This window comes from Bos taurus, chromosome 11 (assembly GCF_002263795.3).
Source record: "Bos taurus isolate L1 Dominette 01449 registration number 42190680 breed Hereford chromosome 11, ARS-UCD2.0, whole genome shotgun sequence".
Taxonomy (NCBI): Eukaryota; Metazoa; Chordata; class Mammalia; order Artiodactyla; family Bovidae; genus Bos; species Bos taurus.
In genome coordinates, this window is record NC_037338.1 from 15,852,024 (window position 1) to 15,872,115 (window position 20,092).

A 20,092-nucleotide genomic window follows, 5' to 3' on the forward strand; every position below is an offset into this window, starting at 1 on the left:
AAGTATTTTTTTATCATTTCAAGCAAAACAGTTTATTTTAAAATTTAACAGTTTATTTTAAAATTCAACATTCAGTTTCTTAATTTTCAACTGGAAGAATTATTTAAACATTACAAGTTTTTCTTTTTTTTAAATTTTAGAATATTTATGAAAGTCTATTCTACTTTTGCACAGTTTTACTTCACTCATTGCTGTTAGAATGTAGAATATACCAAGATACATATTCAAGTAGAATATTTTTTGCTTTCATATCTTCAGATAGTTGATTGCAAACAAAGAACTTAAGAGTAATATGTGTTTATTGTGAAAAACTTAGAAAATGATGAAAAGTGGAAAAGAAAAACATTTGTCAACCAACCAGTTACTATTTGGTCTATTTCTTTTTTATAGTTTTCAGTATTTAAATGTTATAGTAAGATCATATGCTTTTTATCTTTATTTTTCTGATACTCATATCTTCTTAATTTTTGCATAGTTCCATCCTGTGATTACACCCTATATTTTTAAATATATGCCCCTAATTATGGAGGTATAAACTCTGTCCTTTGTTGTTGTTGCTGCTGTTTAATGCTTTATGAAGACATTTGCGTGTAAATATTTCTTTTCATCAATTATCCTATCCCTGGAGTAGATTCTAAGACATTTAATTACAGGATCAAAGAATATTAGCAGCTTTATTGGTCTTAACAACATATGTGAGCTCCTTGCTTTCCAGAAATGTACCAGTTTCTGCTCCCACCAGAACCCAGTGAGACCTCCTATCTTCTAACACTCTCTCCAAAAAGAAACTCACATTCATATTTTCCTCTGTTAATTTGATATGAACTTGATATGAATTTAATATCTCATTTAATTTGCTTCCCTGGAGGCTCAGAGGTTAAAGCATCTGCCTCCAATGCGGGAGACCCAGGTTCGATCCCTGGGTTGGGAAGATCCCCTGAAGAAGAAAATGGCAACCCACTCCAGTATTCTTGCCTGGAGAATCCCATGGTTGGAGGAGCATGGTAGGCTACAGTCCATGGAGTCACAAAGAGTCGGACATGACTGAGCGACTTCACTTTCACTTTCTTTTCACTTTAACTTCTTTTATATTTATCTCCTTTTTTTCTGGTTTTTTTTTTTTTTTAACCTACCTGAGGTGTTTTTCTGATTTATCTGTGCTAAGGATAATAATCATTTATCTGTGCTTTACAAATGTTTTTCTCATTCTTTAACTTGCCTTTTAATTTTATAATGCTGTTATTTCTTTTGTTGCTTTCTACTTGGTAATTTTCCCTGTCCTGTTGTGAACAATTGTATATTTATATTTCTTATAGTATTTTAATCTTTGTGGGCTTTTTTTTTGTATTTAAATCTTTCATATAGCTGAGATATGAAAGTGAATGTTTTCTTGCCCTTCAGTTTGTCCTTTTATCTTCATTCTAGAAGAGTGTTTTAAGTTGGCATTTGAAAATTTCAAATACAAATTCCTACATTATAAATTCTGCTTTTCAAACTGTCTTCAGGGCAGCTTTAATTTGACTGTTGTTCTCCTATGGCGTGGGAACTGGCTAGGTCATGAGTGTTTTTTCTAGCCCAGCCCCGTTGTGTCTGTGGTTCTTTCTCCTATGCTGTGGCCTTGAGCGCTCAGCCCTGCATTTTGTTACTAATGTCATTACTTAAGATCTTCCTAAGTGTTTAGTGAGGGGCAGGAAGAGCCTGTGTGTAGATACATTTTTGACTTAAGGTTGGGTCAAAATGCCCTCAAGAAGGTCCAGCTGAGTCTAGAAGAGCTTGGAGGGCAAAGGAAGATTATCTGGATGAAAAATAGGGCCTGAGAGCTGCAGGGGGAAAGGAAGAAGAGTGTGTCTTGGCAGAAAAACGCCATGAGCAAAGACTTGGAGACATGAAACACTGTATGGGTTTTGGGACTAGTAAGTTGTCTCAGTTGCATGTGTGAGATGGGGGATAAAGTGATGCATGAGATACAGCTGAAGAGGTCAACAAAGGCTAGATTGTGAAAGGCTTGCTTGCTTTTGTATTAAACGGTATTATGTTTAATGTTGCCATTACACACCTACTATGTGCCAGACTTTGTTCAAGGCTATGGACACACAGTGATTAGCAAAACAGACACGATCTCTGCCCTCTAGGAAATGCATGCGCAGGACGCAAGCAGTAAATACTCAAATAAGTGTTTCAAAAAACACATGACCACATATCATTAAGCTGCTGCAAGGGAAAGAACAGTCTAGTCAATGAGAGGAGGGAAAGCTCATTCATTTCACCTGAAGGTCTCATAAGACAGGGTATTTGAGCTGAGCCCTGAGAAGTGAGTTACCTGTGGAAGAGTGTGGTTGGGTGGAGTTGTAGGAAGGGCAAAGGCTCCGAGGCAGGAAAGTACTAGGAGCTTTCAGGGAAGTGAGAATGACCAAAGCCTGGTGCTTGGAGGGAGGCATAGTGAGGGATAGAGTGAAGAGTCAGGGATGGAATGTACAAAGCCTCACAGGAAACATTATGAGTTTGAATATCATTCTAAGAATAGCTGAAACATACTAGCAGATTTTAAGTGGGACTGTGATAATATTCCATAATTTATAAGATGTGTGTTTTTTTCACATTTTAATATAGGAATGTTTCTTTCAGTTGATGTGATTTGTTTAAAAATAAACACTAGGAAATAATTGAATTTGCAAAGCTCTTTTATGTTTTGGGGGTATATAAAGTAAACTCTTGGGTTTGATGTTATTCAATACTCTATGTTTTTAAACTGTATGTTGCCCAGGGTACTGTTTGGAAATGGGATTAAAAGGGCAAGAGAAAAGCAAGGGCATATTCTTAGATGTTGTTCCCACCAGACATATCGGTAGCTCAGACTAGAGCAGTAACAGTGTTATGGAAAGAAATGAACAAATCAAATGCTTTGGACATAGACCCTGGTACTGGATTAGACCATAGTTTTGGCTTGGATGAGGGGAAGGAGGAAATGGAATATTGAGGATAGATCCCTGGTTCTGGAGGTAACAAGTAGATATTTGGTGGCACTATTTCTTCACATGGTGAAAGATGAAGGGAAAATTTTAATATCGAAAGTATCATTTGGGTGTATTGAATTAGAGTTGCCCTTGAGATATCCATGTGGGTGTGACAGTCAGGCAATTGGATCAAGTTAGATCTGATGTTTAGAATAGAAGGTCTTTCTTGGAGATTTGAATTGAAATCCTCAGATATAGATGGTGTTTGAAGCTATTAGAATGGATGAGGCCATCAAGAGAGACCATGGAATGAGAAGAAAAGAAGGCCTAGGACTAAGTCCTGAGAAACATAGTTTGGGGTCAAGTAAGAGAGAAAGACTGTGGAAATGTGTCCAGAGAAAACCCAGGAGCATATAGGACCGTGAAATCTAACAGAAGAGAGTACTTTAAGAAGAGGAGAGTTGTCAAGTGCATTAAATACCACTGAGTGTGATGGTTTTTTGCCATACATAAGCATGGATCAGCCATGGGTATACATGTGTCCCCCCATCCCGAACACCTCCTCCCACATCCCTCTCCCCCCGTATTCCTCTGGGTTGTCCCAGAGTACAGACTTTGAGTGCCCTGCTTCATGCATCAAACTTGCACTGGTCATCTGCCTACATATGGTAATGTATATGTTTCAATGCTGTTCTCTCAAATCATCCCACCCTTGCCTTCTCCCACTGAGTTCAAAAATCTGTGTTTTACATCTGTGTCTCCTTTGCTGCCCTGCATATAGGATAGTCATTACCATCTTTCTCAAGTCCATCAGTTCAGTTCAGTTCAGTTTAGTCGCTCAGTCGTGTCCGACTCTTTGCAACTCCATGAATCACACACGCCAGGCCTCCCTGTCCATCACCAACTCCTGGAGTTCACTCAAACTCATGTCCATCGAGTCAGTGATGCCATCTAGCCATCTAATCCTCTGTCATCCCCTTCTCCTCCTGCCCCCCAATCCCTCCCAGCATCAGAGTGTTTTCCAATGAGTCAACTCTTCACATGAGGTGGCCAAAGTATTGGAGTTTTAGCTTTAGCATCAGTCCTTCCAATGAACACCCAGGACTGATCTCCTTTAGAATGGACTAGTTGGATCTCCTTACATATGTATGTGTTAATATACAGTATTTGTCTTTCTCTTTCTGACTTATTTCACTCTATATAAGGGGCTCTAGTTTCATCTACCTCATAGAACTGATTCAAATGTATTCCTTTTTATAGCTAAGTAATATACCATTGTGTGTATGTACCACAACTTCCTTATCCATTCATCTGCCAAAGGACATCTAGGTTGCTTCCATGTCCTAGCTTTGTAAACAGTGCCGCAGTGAACGTTGGGGTACACAAGTCTCTTTCAGTTCTGATTTACTTGGGGTTTATGCCCAGCAGAGATTGCTGGTTCATAATGGCAGTTCTATTTCTAGTTTTTAAAGGGAATCTCCACACTATTCTCCATAGTTGCTGTACCAGTTTGCATTCCCACCAACAGTGTAAGAGGGTTCTCTTTTCTCCACACCCTCTCCAGCATTTATTGTTTGTAGACTTTTTGATGATGGCCATTCTGACCTGTGTGAGATGATACCTCGTTGTGGTTTTGATTGGCATTTCTCTAATAATGAGTGACATTGAGCATCTTTTCATGTGTTTATTAGCCATCTGTATGTTTTCTTTGGAGAAATGTCTGTTTGGGTCCCTTGCCCACTTTTTGATTGGGTTGTTTGTTTTTCTGGTATTGAGCTGCATGAGCTACTTGTATATTTTGGAGATTAATTCTCTGTTAGTTATTTCATTTGCTGTTATTTTCTCCCATTCTGAGAGTTGTCTTTTTACCTTACTTATAGTTTCCTTCATTGTGCAAAAGCTTTTAAGTTTAATTAGGCCTCATTTGTTTATTTTTGTTTCTATTTCCATTACTCTGGAAGGTGGGTCATAGAGGATCTTGCTGTGATTTATGTCACAGAGTGTTCTGCCTATGTTTTCCTCTAAGAGTTTTATAGTTTCTGGTCTTACATTTAGATCTGTAATCCATTTTGAGTTTATCTTTGTGTATGGTGTTAGAAAGTGTTGTAGTTTTATTCTTTTACATGTAGTTGACCAGTTTTCCCAGCACCACTTGTTGAAGAGGCTGTCTTTTCTCTATTGTGTATTTTTGCCTCTTTTGTCAAAGATAAGGTGTCCATAAGCGTGTGGATTTATCTCTGGACTTTCTGTTTCGTTCCATTGATCTATAAAGACCTGTATATAGAAAACTATAAAACACTGAGGAAATAAATCAAAGATGACACAAATAGATGGAGAAATATACCATGTTCTTGGATTGGAAGAATCAATATAGTGAAAATGAGTATACTACCCAAAGCAATCTATAGATTCAGTGCAATCCATATCAAACTACCAATGGTATTTTTCACAGAACTAGAACAAATAATTTCACAACTTGTATGGAAACACAAAAGACCTCATATAGCCAAAACAATCTTGAGAAAAAAGAATGGAACTGGAAGAATCAACCTTCCTGACTTCAGGCTCTACTACAAAGCTACAGTCATCAAGACAGTATGGTACTGGCACAAATTCCTTTGGATTTTACAAAATGATGACCTTATCAAGGGCCATTTTGGTGGAGTCCTAAATACTGGAGCCACCCAAGAGCAAATGAGAACAAGCAGAATAGTCCAGAATCTTGGCTGTTAAAAGGACTGAGAAATGTGGCTCTAGCTGAAGGGATTGTGTGTGTCCTGAGGCCCTATTTAGGATGATAGCATGAAATTTTATTAACAGATACTGAGGGAATGATCCAGTAGATAGGGAAAGAGGGCAGTAGAAGATACAGAAGCAGAGGGGTCAGCTAGAAAAGCAAATAAACAGAGAGTTGAATATGGATGAGTTCCAGAGGCCATGTGGCAAGGGCCTTTGTACTATTATCCCTGGAGAAAACCTGAAGGGGCTTTAAAAGTGAAAGTGAAAGTCACTCAGTTGTGTCTGACTCTTCACAACCCCATAGACTATACAGGCTCCAAAATCACTGCAGATGGTGATTGCAGCCATGAAATAAAAAAGACGCTTACTCCTTGGAAGAAAAGTTATGACCAACCTAGACAGCCTATGGAAAAGCAGACATTACTTTGCCAACAAAGGTCCATCTAGTCAAGGCTATGGTTTTTCCAGTAGTCACGTGTAGATGTGAGAGTGGACTATAAAGAAAGCTGAGCGCTGAAGAATTGATGCTTTTGAACTGTGGTGTCGGAGAAGACTCTTGAGAGTCCCTTGGACTGCAAGGAGATCCAACCAGTCCATCCTAAAGGAAATCAGTCCTGAATATTCATTGGAAGGACTGTTGTTGAAGCTGAAACTCCAATAGTTTGGCCTGATGTGAAGAGCTGACTCATTGGAAAAGACCCTGATGCTGGGAAAGATTGAGGGCAGGAGGAGAAGGGGACAACAGAGGATGAGATGGTTGGATGGCATCACTGACTCAATGGACGTGAGTTTGAGTAAACTCCGGGAGTTGGTAAGGGACAGGGAGGCCTGGCGTGCTGCAGTCTTTAGTGTCCCAAAGAGTCAGACACGACAGTGACTGAACTGAACTGATACTATACAGTCCATGGAATTCTCCAGGCCCAAATACTGGAGTGGGTAGCCTTTCCGTTCTCCAGGGGATCTTCCCAACCTAGGGATTGAACCCAGGTCTCCTGCATTCTAGGCAGATTCTTTACCAGCTGAGCCACGAAGGCTACTGGAGTGGGTAGCCTATCCCTTCTCCAGCAGATCTTCCCAACCCAGGAATCAAACCAGTGTCTCCTGCATTGCAGGTGGATTCTTTACCAACTGGGCCATTTCAGTAGGTTAATCATTGTCTCATTGTGGAGGATGGGTTTGGAGTTGTAGTGAGTGGCTGAGAGCACAAACCCCATTGGCACGCCTTTGCAGGAATTCAAATGATAGTGAGGAGGCCCTGAGTAAGATTGGAGAAGAGGGGAGAGCTTGGAGATGAACGGAAGAGAAAATCAAAGGAGCTCAATGCTTGTACTTTGGGAGGTGATCAAGGATGAATCCTATGTCGTTGGATATGTTGACTGGGATGGTGATGATTGTGATTTTAGGGTGCTTTTCCATTAGTCTGTGTTTAACTCTGACTGGTTAATCTGTTATCCATGTATTGATTGATTAAAATCAGAGCAAATTTTTGGTTTTGTTTCTTGGGAATTTCTAGCTATTCTCAGATAATCAGTTGGGAGGCTGCTCTGGGTAATTTTAAAAGAATGATTTAAGTGAAATCTGTTTTAAAGTAATGCATTTGAAGGCTGGGAAAAAAAGTTGACCTTTCATTGGCCAGCCTTGTTTTCCAGAATTTGGGAGCTAGAAAGTTGGATTTGAAATAACTTGCTCTACTTCTGTCATTTCTCATTGCTGATCTTTAGGCTGCTGGCTTTCAAAACATGCTTGTGACCATCATGGCCCTCAGGTTTTCTCCCCGACTCATCTGTCCGGCAGCAGCATGGCAGTCACACTCTGCACAAAGATGATGTCTGCTGTTTTCTGGCTCATCCCCATTTCCCAGAACAAAGTAATTTTCCATAACACATAAGGCCCATATTCTTCAGCCTTGTTGATGCTGCCAGACTTCAGTGGACCTTTTTTTTTTTTTTTAAAAAGGCGCTTTCCATATCCTATTGTGTTGTCTGGATCGTCTCCAAATCCAGTTTTTAATTTCCTATTGGCTAAATTGTATTTTTTTTTTTCTTTCGGCCTGCGCTCATCTTCTGTTTAATCCTGGCTTCTCTCCTGTGCTGTGAGGGAGACCGTAATCTCTTTTGGGCCATCAGCCATGCCATTTGAAATTCCTTTGGGCATCTGTTCAGCTGGTTTAACATTGTTCAGTCCCACTTCTTGGCTGGGGTTTGCTGTCTCCTTGCCTGCTTCTGTTCCTTTCAGTAAAGGGTATGAGGGCTCCTCATGGGAGGAGCCATGCACTCCCTTCTAGTGTAAGCCCCCTTTCTGTGGCTCTGTTCTCCTAATATTCTAGTGCCAAATATTTAACCCATTCAGTTGGTCAGGAATCCTTGGGCTGAAACACTGGGTCATTCCATCTTACAGAGAGATCCAAAGAGCACCAACGCTAGACATGGCCCTGGGACATTCTGTGGCTTACACACCCTTGGTGCTTGACAGGTCTTTCTTTGCAAGGGTCGCCTAGAAAAACAGCATCTTCAGCATCTCCAGTACCTCAGATCTTTAGATTTCAGGTACGATGATACTGGATGTTAAGGCCTTGCTAAAGGACAAGAGGAGGGTACTTGATTAAATTGCAAGTCAGTAAGTGGTAAGTCAAGGAGTGTGTTTTCTGACTTGCATCTTTGAAGTGCATACGTCCCAGGGTACTTGATGGGCTCACATTTGAGTTAATTCTGTTCATTCTCTCAGATGACCTTCAATAACCATCACCATGGTGGGAGATAAGATGTGGTAGGTACAGTCACAAGCTTAGATTCAGAAGATTGTTCCTTCACTAGGCACTGCTTCTTTGTTGACTCTACCACTGATTGACTGGGTAACCTTGAGGCAAGTTACTTCTCCTTTGTAGGTTTCAGCTTTCTGGTTCTTAAAATGAAGAAATCGAACCAGGTAATCTTCAAAGCCTCTTCAAATTGAGATGAACCTTTTCATTCATCTAAAAATACTCTGATGACAGGAAGGCTTCTTTTTTCCAACCATACAAGGGCTGTGGAGATTTTCCTGTGAGTTGTCCCTTACCAAAAATGACACCCCATTCCCATCATCCCCCTCTCTCAAGAGCCCTGGCAGCAGAAAGAAGGCTTGTCAGAGAGCTCCTTCCTTGAATAGGTGGATATGTCCTGCTTGGAATAAGAAAAAGGAAAATCGACAAAGCAAAGGTAGGAGATGTTAAGAAAATAACAAAAAGACTTGTTAATTCAAAACAAAAAATGGAAGAGTATGTCTGAAACAAAGAAAGCCACATCATTTTATTGACCAAATATACAAATACCCCTTATCCCCATGTACTTAGACTGTTGTGTCTATAATACAAAATATTTGGTGCATCATTGATGTCTTATGTATTTTACTGTTGAGGTCTTTGAACACAGTTGTAATTCCTTTATTAGTAAATAAGGGTTACCTGACTTCAGCCCCTTTTAGAAAATCACGTCTCCTCTCTTTACTTTTATCTTATTTCATAGCTCACTTTACCTAAGTGAGAGTTGAAGGACAGTAAAAGGTTGCAGTTCTGCTCTTCTGTGTAGAATCCCTAGTAACAATCAGTAGGTTTTGAAAAGCCTTTGGTCCATTGAGAAAATGGACTAAGTAGAGAGGGAAGGGAGGCTCATGAGGAGGGGGCAGGTGTATGTATACATATAGCCGATTCACTTTGATATAAAGCAGAAACTAACACAACATTGTAAAGCAATTATACACCAAAAAAAAAAAAAAAAGCATACAGACAAGAATCATTGGTCTACCAAGTAGGGCAATGGTTAAGGTCCTCAAAGTGTATGGTCACTGGCAATGCTGCTCCTTTAAAAATGAGCCCCTGGCAGTTGCATTTGCCCAGGATTATGCTCTGTTTCACTTTCTGACCTTTGGGTAATCTTGTTGTTGGAGAATTCACATCAATGATCTGCTTTCCTTCATCTGCATAATTCTTTTGAATTCATTTTCATTGAAATGGTAATGTTTATATCTGCCTTGCTTAGTAAAATATAAATAGCAAAAATGCACATGAGAAATCAGTGCTTACACTGATGTATCAGCTTCATCTGGGTTGTCAGCTGAGAGATCGCTGAACAGCTACTCCTGTATCACTCGGTAGACATTGTGGCTGGTGATAGACAATATCATATATGACTTTTACAAATGCCTAAGCAGAATTCTTTTAGTAACTTACTAGAGTCATCCTTCATTAAGCAAAAAGAAAATCTGTGATATTTGAATCATTCAAAATTTAATTTCATATTCAAAGTTCAGTTTCAGCAAAAGCGGACTAAAGTATGCATCTTGGTCAGGCTTTTATTCTAGTATAATACATTTTCTTAACCTTTAGCCTTAGAGTTAATCTTCAATGTGGCAGTTCTTATGAATCTGTTTATAGATAGGACTAACAGTGGAAAAATATCTTGTCATCAAAGAAAATTCTAATGAAATAATGGGGCTTTTAAATATAGATCATTAGTCAGAGACATGAAACAAACATCCTCTTATTAAGCTATTACCTCACCTCATTGTTGAAAGCATGAAACTGCAGAGAGCTAGAGTATATCATTTTCATAAAATATTAGTTGTTGAAGAGCTGGTCTCCAGGCATTTTAGGTTATTTTTTCCTATTCATTGAAGTCCAAAATATTGCTCATCTGAACTTTCTCTGTTAATCACTATTACAGTAAATCTGAGACTGCAAGACGTCCAGTAATTCATTACCAATGCAGAACTTGTTCACCTTAAGGTCAGTTATTCAGTCCTTGAGCTGACTGTCATTAACAAGAAATCATCATCTTGAATGAATAAAAGAAATAATAAAAAGGAAAGCAAGAGATTTTACTTCAAGTGTCTGGACTGAAAGCCACCGGGTTTCTAGGCGCCATTTTCCCTTCCTCATCCTTTACTGTCCACTGTCCCATTTTAGAAGGGAATAAGCTGCTGGCGAGGTTGAGTTGAAGGTTCTCTACCCCCAGAAGTAGCCCTGTTAAGCACTATAGTGTCCCCACATACTCTGGGAGCACAAAGGATGGGCCCTGAAATCTGCCACAGAGGAGGTATCTCTTGGGCTGACCAGGGACCAGGGAGAGTTTCTGAGCAAAGTGGGCAGAGGGGAGAATTTCTAGTGGATTAAGGTGTGTGCACAAAGTCAGTGAGAAATTGAAGACTATAGGGCTTTCAAAGAACTCTAGTACTTATGCTCACAGAGCTGAAGCATGAGTTAGGAAAGAAGTTAGCTAAGAACTATGGCCAGATGTGTAGCCAGACGCCTGATGATGAACGGTACTCTGCTATAGATAGTGGTCTGTATTCTCTAGCCTCAAAATGGTATAGAACATTCTGAGTGAGGGAATATCCCTGGCTGGTTTGCAGTTTGGTGGAGAATGGATTTTTTTCAAATTAATTAATTAATTAATTTGGTTGTGCTGGGTCTTAGCTGTGGCAGGCAGGATCTTTAGTTGCAGCATGTGAGATCTTAGTTACTGCATGTGGGATATAGTTCCCCGACCAGGGATCAAACCTAGGCTCCCTGCATTGGAAGAGCAGAGTCTGAGCCACTGGACTACCAGGGAAATCCCTGGGGAATGGATTTGAGGGAGGCAGACAAAACTGGAGATAAAGAAACCAATTAGGGGGATGAGAAATACCAGGAAAGATAAGAGGGTAGGATTCGGAAGGGACAAGGAGTAGGAGAGAAGGAAGAATTGACACCAAGGTTCCTGGCTGGGGTGACAGCTTGGGCTCTCAGGAGGCAGAAATACAAGAGAAATGGAGGTGAGCTGAAGGGGGAGAGCAGTAGGGAGTTCATTTACTATGACTGTGTCCAATAGATATTAGATAAAGGGTTCTGAAGGACAGACTCTTGAGAGAGATTGGGAAACCATCAGCATGCAAATGGTAATTAAAGCACTTCTGAGTTTCTTTCCAGCCCTTAAATCCTGTGGTTCAGTGAATAACGTAATCTCTTCAACAAATGCCCATTTCAGGAAGTCTAAAATGAGCAGTGGCCAGTGTGAAGTGACTTGATGACACAGTGCAATTCCGTCTCTCCTGGTTATGACTAGTAAATCAGTTGTGATCCCAGCCTGATGCTGACATTGAAAATCCATCAGGACAGATTTAATAAGTGTCTTCTTTGTGTTAGATGCTGCAAGGAAGATTCACTTTTTTTTTTTTTTAAGATGTGAAATCATTTCGTTGAGTTTTTCCATTCGAGTTGGGGTAAGATGTAGAGGTTTAAAAAAAGGGTAGAGGTCAGAGAGATTGCTCAGGACAGTCAGGAAGTGGGGTTTAGAAGGAAGATAGTGAATAGTGAATTTGAGATGCTAACAGAAGATGAAATGGGAATGATCAAGAATAAGAAGGATCTTGGCCAGAGACCAGGACTGGATTCATGCCACTGTGAAGTCTGTGGAGAGGGTGAAGAGCAGAGGAGAAGAGAGTTTTGGGGAATAAAGTAGGTCACAGGGAGGGCCGGCCTGAGCCCTGGCAGGCACCACCTTCAGGCTGAGAAAGAGTGAGGCTCAGTGAGCCTGGGAAGTTAAAGGTAGAATGAGAATAATCCTCTGTCAGGGGTCGTGAAAAGGGAGTTTAAGGAGAAAGGTGACCAGACATGATAATGACTGGCTAGAAAATGAGCATTGAATTTAATGATAGGTTGGCTGCTGATGGTTTTTCTCAAAGGATTAAGAGTTAGAAAGACAGAGTGTAGGTCAGTAAGGGAAGAGTAAGAAGAGGAGTAATAATTATTAGAGTAATAGTAACATGTACATTTCCTAAGTTATATGGTAGGCAGTGTTTTATGCACCTTGTGCATTTTAATTTTGTAAATTATCATAGTAATTCTAGAAACATACTAGTAGTATTAACGTTACTAGTATTGTTATTGTTTCCTTTTTACTGATGAGGTATACTAGGAGATAAAAGCAGTGAGCATAGATAGTTCTTTTGATACATTTTGCAAGGATAGAAGAAATGGAAAAAGCACAGTAGGGGACATTGTGGTTGAATGAAAGCTTTTCTGAGAGACTGTGACATTTTTGAAAGCAGTGAGGGAAGGAGCCAGGGAGGAATCGTTGAAGATGCAGGAGAAGGATGAGCAGGTGGGACCAGAGGAAGAGGTGACTGGTAGGCATGGAGAGAGGGCCCAGCCTTAAGGAGAAGGGATGCCGTTTTGAGAAAATTAAGAAAGTTTTATAGTCACTTATATTTTACAGTTCAAAAGTGAGACTGTCTCTGAAGTTTACGCTTGATAGTGTTGGACAGTTAGGAAGAGACGTGAGGGAGCTGCTGAATATCACTGCGTGCATCTTTTCTTGAAAAATTTCTGACTCAGTGTTTGAAGTTTTAGGAAAACTTAACTTTATTCATATGAACTTGCTCAAACTGAATTCTGTCGAGTGTGATTTCACTTGTCATGTTCTTTATCATTTGTTACCTCATTGTTATTTGGACATAAACATGAAATCTTGTTCACATGTATTTGGATGCAATAATTGCATGTTCTCTTGATTGTTTCTCAAAAAAAAAAAAAATGTATTGGGGACCTGTTTGGTCAAGAGGCAGAGAGGACAGAGAGCCTGGCAGTTGCACTGTGCAGTGTGGCCATAAACAAGGAAGATGGAAGTGCTGGGGATGGGAGGCTGGAGAGGGCAGTGAGTAGCGCAGCTGAGGATAAAGAACTGTATTGAAAAGTCCATCTGTGACTTTAAAACTGAGACTTCATTTTTACGAGAACACTTTTATTAACGGGAGATAGAAAGCACAGGACCACTGTCATCAGGTTTATAGAGGACAAAGTGAACTTACAAGTTGGCCACTGGCTAATCAGTTGGAGCAGCAGTGACATTTAGGATCTGAGTGGCTATAAATTGGTGACAGGAAATGGTTCCCTGTGAATAAAGTCTTTCCTCTGGAGTAACAGGGACTGGCTGGCTACACTGCTGAACTTATCAGATTCTCCCCCTCTCCCTCCCTCTACTCCCGCCCCCTTCCCTTCGTGGGAATGCTATTTAAACTTGACCAAGCGTTTGTGCTCAGTTGCTGAGTCGTATCCAACTCTTCGTGACCCCATGGACTGTAGCCTGCTAGGTTCCTCTGCCCATTCATTATCTCTCGAACTGAATAAATCGTTGCTCAAGCAGGCCAATGATTTCAGCTGCCAATTTGCCAGATAGAACTATTAGTATTTACAACAATTAAAAAAAAAAAAAAAGGTGACAATACTTGCACGTATTTCCACTGTAGGAATATCCTCTCCTTGGAAATGAAGAAATCGAAAATATTTAGAAAACATGGACTGGGGCAAGTGTAGCAGTCATTTCAGTTTCAAAACATTTCCTGAGGAGAAGTAAATGTTTTCTTTCTCATCGAACCCAATATTTTGTCTGTTGAGATATGTTCATCAAAACATTTTATTTATATATAAAATGTTTTAGAAGTTCATTCTGTGTAAACATGATCATCTCATACTAATCGGGGTGTCTCTAATTGAGCACCTCTGTCTCTCCATTAATATCTAGTGTTTGTCTGTGTTTTGTGTCTCATGGTCAATGTCTTTTTTGCAGATATTGATGAATGTGTAAACAACACTATTTGTGACAGTCACGGGTTTTGTGACAATACGGCTGGCTCCTTCCGCTGCCTCTGTTATCAGGGCTTTCAGGCCCCACAGGATGGGCAAGGGTGTGTGGGTGAGTTCTTAGATTTTTTTTTCTCTAGACATCTCTCTATCAAGAAGAAATCAAAATCATCAACCACAGGAGAGATGGAAGCAAGGTAACTGGGCAGAATGACATCATGATCTGATCTCGTCGTATGGTTTGGAGAGGTGCACAGTGACCCCGCAGCTTCTGAAATGGTTAGGGATGTTACGAAATAGAGAAGCGTAACTTTGGATTTAAATGTATATTGAAAAGAGCATCTGTTTAAACTCTTAGCTGGGTATGCGGAACGCTCCAGTCCCTCCCGCACAGGAAATAGAGTCTGGTGTGTGGTAGAGCTTGTCTGTCTCCAAAATGTACCTCCCTTAGGCAATGCATTTAAGGAAACGTGTTGGCAGGAGTTTCTGTTTCCACGAATGACACCCGTAAAATGATGCTTTGGCTTGTGCATAGTTCTTCCATCTGTTCTGAGATTGTCAGAGCTGGAAGGAATCTAGGACCATCAGATGTCCTAGAATATGGTCCATCACATGCTCACGTAAAAGAAGCCACTTCCTATGTCATGTTCTGACCAGCCATGATTTCTTTAAGTCAAATTCATCATGAGGCATACTTGCAACTAGAGCAAGTAAATGGGAAAGAAGTTATTTAATTCATAACTTCACAGATAACAAGGCTTTCTCTTTATTCTTAATTAAGAAAAATTGCCTCTGGTCATTACATGGCAGATGACAGCTGAGGATGAGTCGGCAACATTTTAGTTTGGAAATTTGCAATGAAAGCAGCAGTTCATTTCCCATCCAGATTGACCTGGGAAAACAAAAATCGGTTTGGAAATTTAACAATAAAATCACTTGAATAGTAACCACTTTTAAGGTAACATTGTTGTAATCACTTGTTCCAATTCCTGCTGTAGTTTCCTATGCACTAAATTACAGTGGTAAAAACCATCTGCCATTCACTAAATATGTCGACTTAATAGGTCCTGTGGTCTGGCCCTCACTTACATTCTCAGGCTCACCGCGTACTTCCTCACCAGTTATGTTCCTGCAGCATAAAACTGCTTATGATTGTTCACGTAGCTGGGAAGCGATTAGGCTGCTGTTTGCTCCTTTTGCTGAGAATAACCTCCTGGCCTCCCCTTCCCTGAGCCTCAGTCCATCTCATTGATTCCTGAAGCCCCTGAAGCCAGAAGTTCAATGTCATCTTCTCCCAGGGACCATTCCTGTTCCACTTCTCACCCTCCAGCTGAGCTATGATCCTTCCTTCTGCTTCCCAAATACCTTGAGCAAATTCTATTGTAATACTTAAATCCTTTTGTGCAATAAATCAATCATGTATGTGCTGCCTGCAGCTGCCTTTTCCAAGCTCCATGTGATTGAGAACATTGTCTGTCTGTCTGTCTCTGTCTCTCCTGACTGGGCCTAATGTTTGGCCCATTGTAGGTGCTCAGTAAATTTTAACTGTTACCTACTGCGGTATCAGATGTCAAACCACTGACTCCACTTAGCTTCTGAGCCCTTGGTTAACGTTCATTTCTAACCAGGCAGATGAGTGCACCAAATCCACGTCAGTGTTTCATTTCGACCCACAACATAACCACCTATAGAGAAGGAATATCTGTTATCTTGTTAATAGACTTACACATGTTGTTATATTTGTCTGTTTGTTCTCTTGGAAAAATATTAACTGAGCACCTCTTACATGTACCTCAGCACACTGGTGTTCTTCAGGGTTTAAGAGATGAATCAGCCCTCTGGGACCTTGGCCACTCTGTTCCCGCTGCTTGGATCCTGGCTGCTTACCCTTCTTATCTGCTCATCCTTCAGATGGAGCTTGGTTCCAGTATTACCTCCTTAACCCACCACTGCACTTAAGGTCCACTGTCCATGCTGTCGTCGTGCTCTGCACTTTCATCCCTAGCACTTATCCTGGCCTGTATGACTTGACATTAAGCTCTATGAAGGCAGGAGTTGGCAGGAGCTCCCTGAAGGCTTCCTACATTGTCATTGTCTCCCCAGTCTGAACCATAGAAGTCAACTAGAAAGTATTTTTTGATTGAATGAATACCATCCGGTAGGAAAGATTTCAATAGCTATGGAAATAATACAAGTTAGAAAGTAGAAAATTCCGTTTGACAGTTACCTAAAATTGATAAATGCAAACTGGCAAATTTCTAAAGTCAATTTTTCTGGTCTAAATTATGACTGTCCAGGTTGATTAAACATACCAACTCTCTGCTTTACTTTGTCATAATATCTTTTCATAGCAAAACTCAGCTTATTGGATTTATATCCGTTTATATACAAAATGAAATGGAAAACTGAGGTAATTATCCAAATAAGTCAATAGAGATAAACTTTTTGTCCAAGTAATTGGGTATTGCAGGTGAAAATAGTATTTTTTCCCTGAATGATTTGGATAATTGCTCAAATTTTTAACTTTCTATAAACCATCTTAGAGTGTGCTCATGAAAGCCGATGTTTATACACATTTAATCATGTTTAATGCATAAAATACATGAACATTTCAGATGTCAAGTCAGGTACATTGTTTAGTGGGCACTCATTAATAATATTTCTTCAGAGGAGAAAAGATAAAAAGTAGTATTGGACAAGGGCAAACATAAAAATAGCCTTTCTTTATGGCTATGTACTTCCTTACTGTTGAATAAAATGGACTCAGCTGTGAATTTTTAGTGTTTTAGGTAAGTATATTTAAGTAAAAATAAAAATATCTAGCAGAAGTAGAAATTACACTGTGGAACACCAACAGAAATTTTAAAGGGATGGTAATATCAGAAGTTACTGGACCAATTTGCTTCCTGCCAATGATCAATGTAACCCAGTAACTACTTACAGGGGTTTTTCCTTCATTTCCCAAAGAGATACCCAACCTGAATTCTGATTGTCAAGTTATGAACATTTTGGCTGCTAGGGAACTATATCTTTAGATATGTGAGTGGATTGTAAACAATTTCTAAAAATGCATTTCAAGAATTTGGCAGTTTCTGAAGTGCCAGTGCTGCTAATTTTCCTCGAATATAAAACTGAGACAGAAGTACCTGGTTATTTAAGACCCCATTATGTCAAAAAGTCAGGGAAGTGAAAATTAAACAAAGTGTACAGACAGTGCTTGCTGTACAGTTTTGAATTGTTCCTTAAAACCAGAATAGGAGTTTGCAAGCCTTGCTTTGTGTTTTCATTGTCCTGTCACACAAACCAAAGCTTGCAGCCCTGCCTCTGGGAGCCCCTTCCCTGCAAAAGCTGAAGGGTTTGATTGTTCCCGGGGTGGGGGGAGTCACCTTGTTCCAGCAGACACCACTAGTCATGGCACAGCTGGTAAAACAAAGCGTGGTCAGGAGTGAGGAACACGTCTGACTTGATCTGTGCTCCCTTTTCCAGATGTGAACGAATGTGAGCTGCTCAGTGGCGTGTGTGGTGAAGCCTTCTGTGAAAATGTAGAAGGGTCCTTCCTGTGTGTGTGCGCTGACGAAAGCCAGGAGTACAGCCCCATGACCGGGCAGTGCCGCTCCCGGCTCTCCATGGGTAAGTGACGCTGTCTGGACGGAGGGCTTCTCTCCGGGGACCTGTACCTACACAGGTCTGGGCCAAAGACTCTGGGAGTGAGGAAGAAATGACCAAATATTTTTTCACCCTGCTGGAAGCGTTCATGCTGTTTCCAGGCCTGCCTTATCAGTGGACTTTAGACGTGGGTGATGATTGTTGGAGCTAGATGACCTCTAATGTGCTTTCCAACCCGGAGACGCCGTGGGGAGGGTGAAGGATCCAAAATGATGAGAACATTGGCTGGGAATTGCCTAAAACTGAGAGCCATCAGCTCAGAGCTTAATATGGCAACATCTCGTTCAGTTGCATAATTCTTCTCTCTTGGCCCTTGGAGAAACGTATTTTGACACTACTCTAAATTAAAAGCAACATATAGGTCCCTCGGGATCTGCAAAGACTTCCTTCCACTTGGAATTCTTAAGGCTCCCCCCCTGCACCCCCTAGAATTTGGCCAAGAGAATGGCTATGATTATGTTTGTTTAAAATTTGATTTAGACTGTGTCATCATGGCATACACTGAAATGGAGAGCTGATGCTTTTCCAGATAAATCAGTCAATTTCCAGATCGCCCTTTTAGTTTGTGCCATGTGGCTATAGTATGATTGTGTTTTGAGGCAAGTAGGAGACTAAATGGTCCTTTGAGACCCAAATAAAAGGAAACATAGACTGTGTTACTATCTTGCTCAATCCCAGTTGATTTCATCCGTGCTTCTAAGAAGGCTTTGGCTCTTCCTCAATAGGGTACACTTGTCCTGTGTGAGACAATTATCTTTGCAAGCAGTAGGGAATAAAATGTAAAAATATTTTCATTCACACATGTTTTCTTCTTAATGATTAAGTACAGAAAGGTTATGGGTGCAGAATTAAATGTAGAGACAGTAATTCAAAAGCACTATGAAAGGGAAAAAAGTATTTCTGGAGGAAGGGGTTGCTTTTCCTTTAACGACCATCCTGCAACTTATGAGCCATAAGGAAGAGACTTTTCATCTTAACTCTACTTATAATGGAAAAATAAAAAAAAAACCTATCAAATAATAGGATTGGTGAAATAACTACCTTTTTATTTGTCTTTGGTTCTATAGAGTAGCACCGTCCCCCATAGTTTTCTTGTGACTGCAGTAATTCATACAGTATTGTGCAGTCATTAAGTCATCTGTATGAAGGTTAGTAGTCATGATAAATGCATGTGATACAATGTCAAGTGAAAAAATGAAAAGATAGTCCAGTGATCACAGTCTGTGAAGAAAGGGGATGGAAAGAAGACATAAAAAGATAATTATTGGAATTAATGGAAGTTGTAATCCTTTCCTTTATTGTCCACACTTTTTTTGAATACTTAAATTGGAATGACCAGGTTCTGATCTGTGAACTGTTTTCTGGCTATGCAAGCTTGGGCATATCATTCAACATCTATGAGTTTGATTTTCTCACCTGTAAAATAAAGGTTATATTTGCCTCACAGAGCTTTATGGGTTTTTAAAAAAAATTATATACATAAAAGCTATTTGTTAATAATAAAGTGCTATGTGAAGTATTAAAATCCAAACACATAAGGGTTATGTACTTCTCTTCCTTTCGTGATCTCTTTGGAGATGGTGGATCTTTTTTAATTGCAAATAGTTTTTTGCTAGAGTGCTAGTGTCAAGAAGGGGTTTGTTCAGTTCACCTAGTTTCAGTTAAGGTAGATGTCTGCTATCCTAAAATTTGCTCACTTCATTTTTAGAGATTAATAGTGACTTAATAAGATCATGAGACCATCTGAACCATTTTCCACGAACTGAATTAGCTCACTGTACAGTGTGAAAGTGAAAGTGTCAGTTACTCTGCTGTGTCCGACGTGTGCAACCCAGTGGACTGTAGCCTGCTAGGCTCCTCTGTTTGTGGAATTCTCAAGGCAGGAATACTGGAGTGGGTTGCCATTCCCTTCTCCAGGGATCTCTCCAGGGATCAAACCCGGGTCTCCTGTATTACAGGCAGATTCTTTACCATCTGAGCCAGGAAACCCAAGCTCACTGTAAACTACTTAAAACTTCATAGTAAGTCTTCTTGTAAGCCTTATTCCTCATCCTCTACTTTTTAAGGATTTCTGTAATCAAGCGCCTGTCACCTGCTTTGCCTCTTTTGCTCCCTTTATCTCCGTGTTCTCTCATTGACT

At 40.2% G+C, this 20,092-nt stretch overlaps 1 protein-coding gene across 15 annotated transcripts in view; it reads left to right on the forward strand.

Annotated features, from left to right (window-relative positions):
* Positions 1–20,092, forward strand: part of LTBP1 (latent transforming growth factor beta binding protein 1) — a 456,484-nt gene that overhangs the window by 378,395 nt on the left and 57,997 nt on the right. For 9 of the 15 annotated variants that reach the window (XM_024998486.2, XM_024998487.2, XM_024998489.2 and 6 more), the window contains 2 exons: positions 14,273–14,398; positions 17,773–17,916. In XM_024998486.2, the coding sequence (XP_024854254.1) occupies positions 14,273–14,398; positions 17,773–17,916 (270 nt within the window). The remainder of the gene's footprint in view (positions 1–14,272; positions 14,399–17,772; positions 17,917–20,092) is intronic. The other 6 variants (XM_024998488.2, XM_024998492.2, XM_024998493.2 and 3 more) reach the window with 1 other exon arrangement.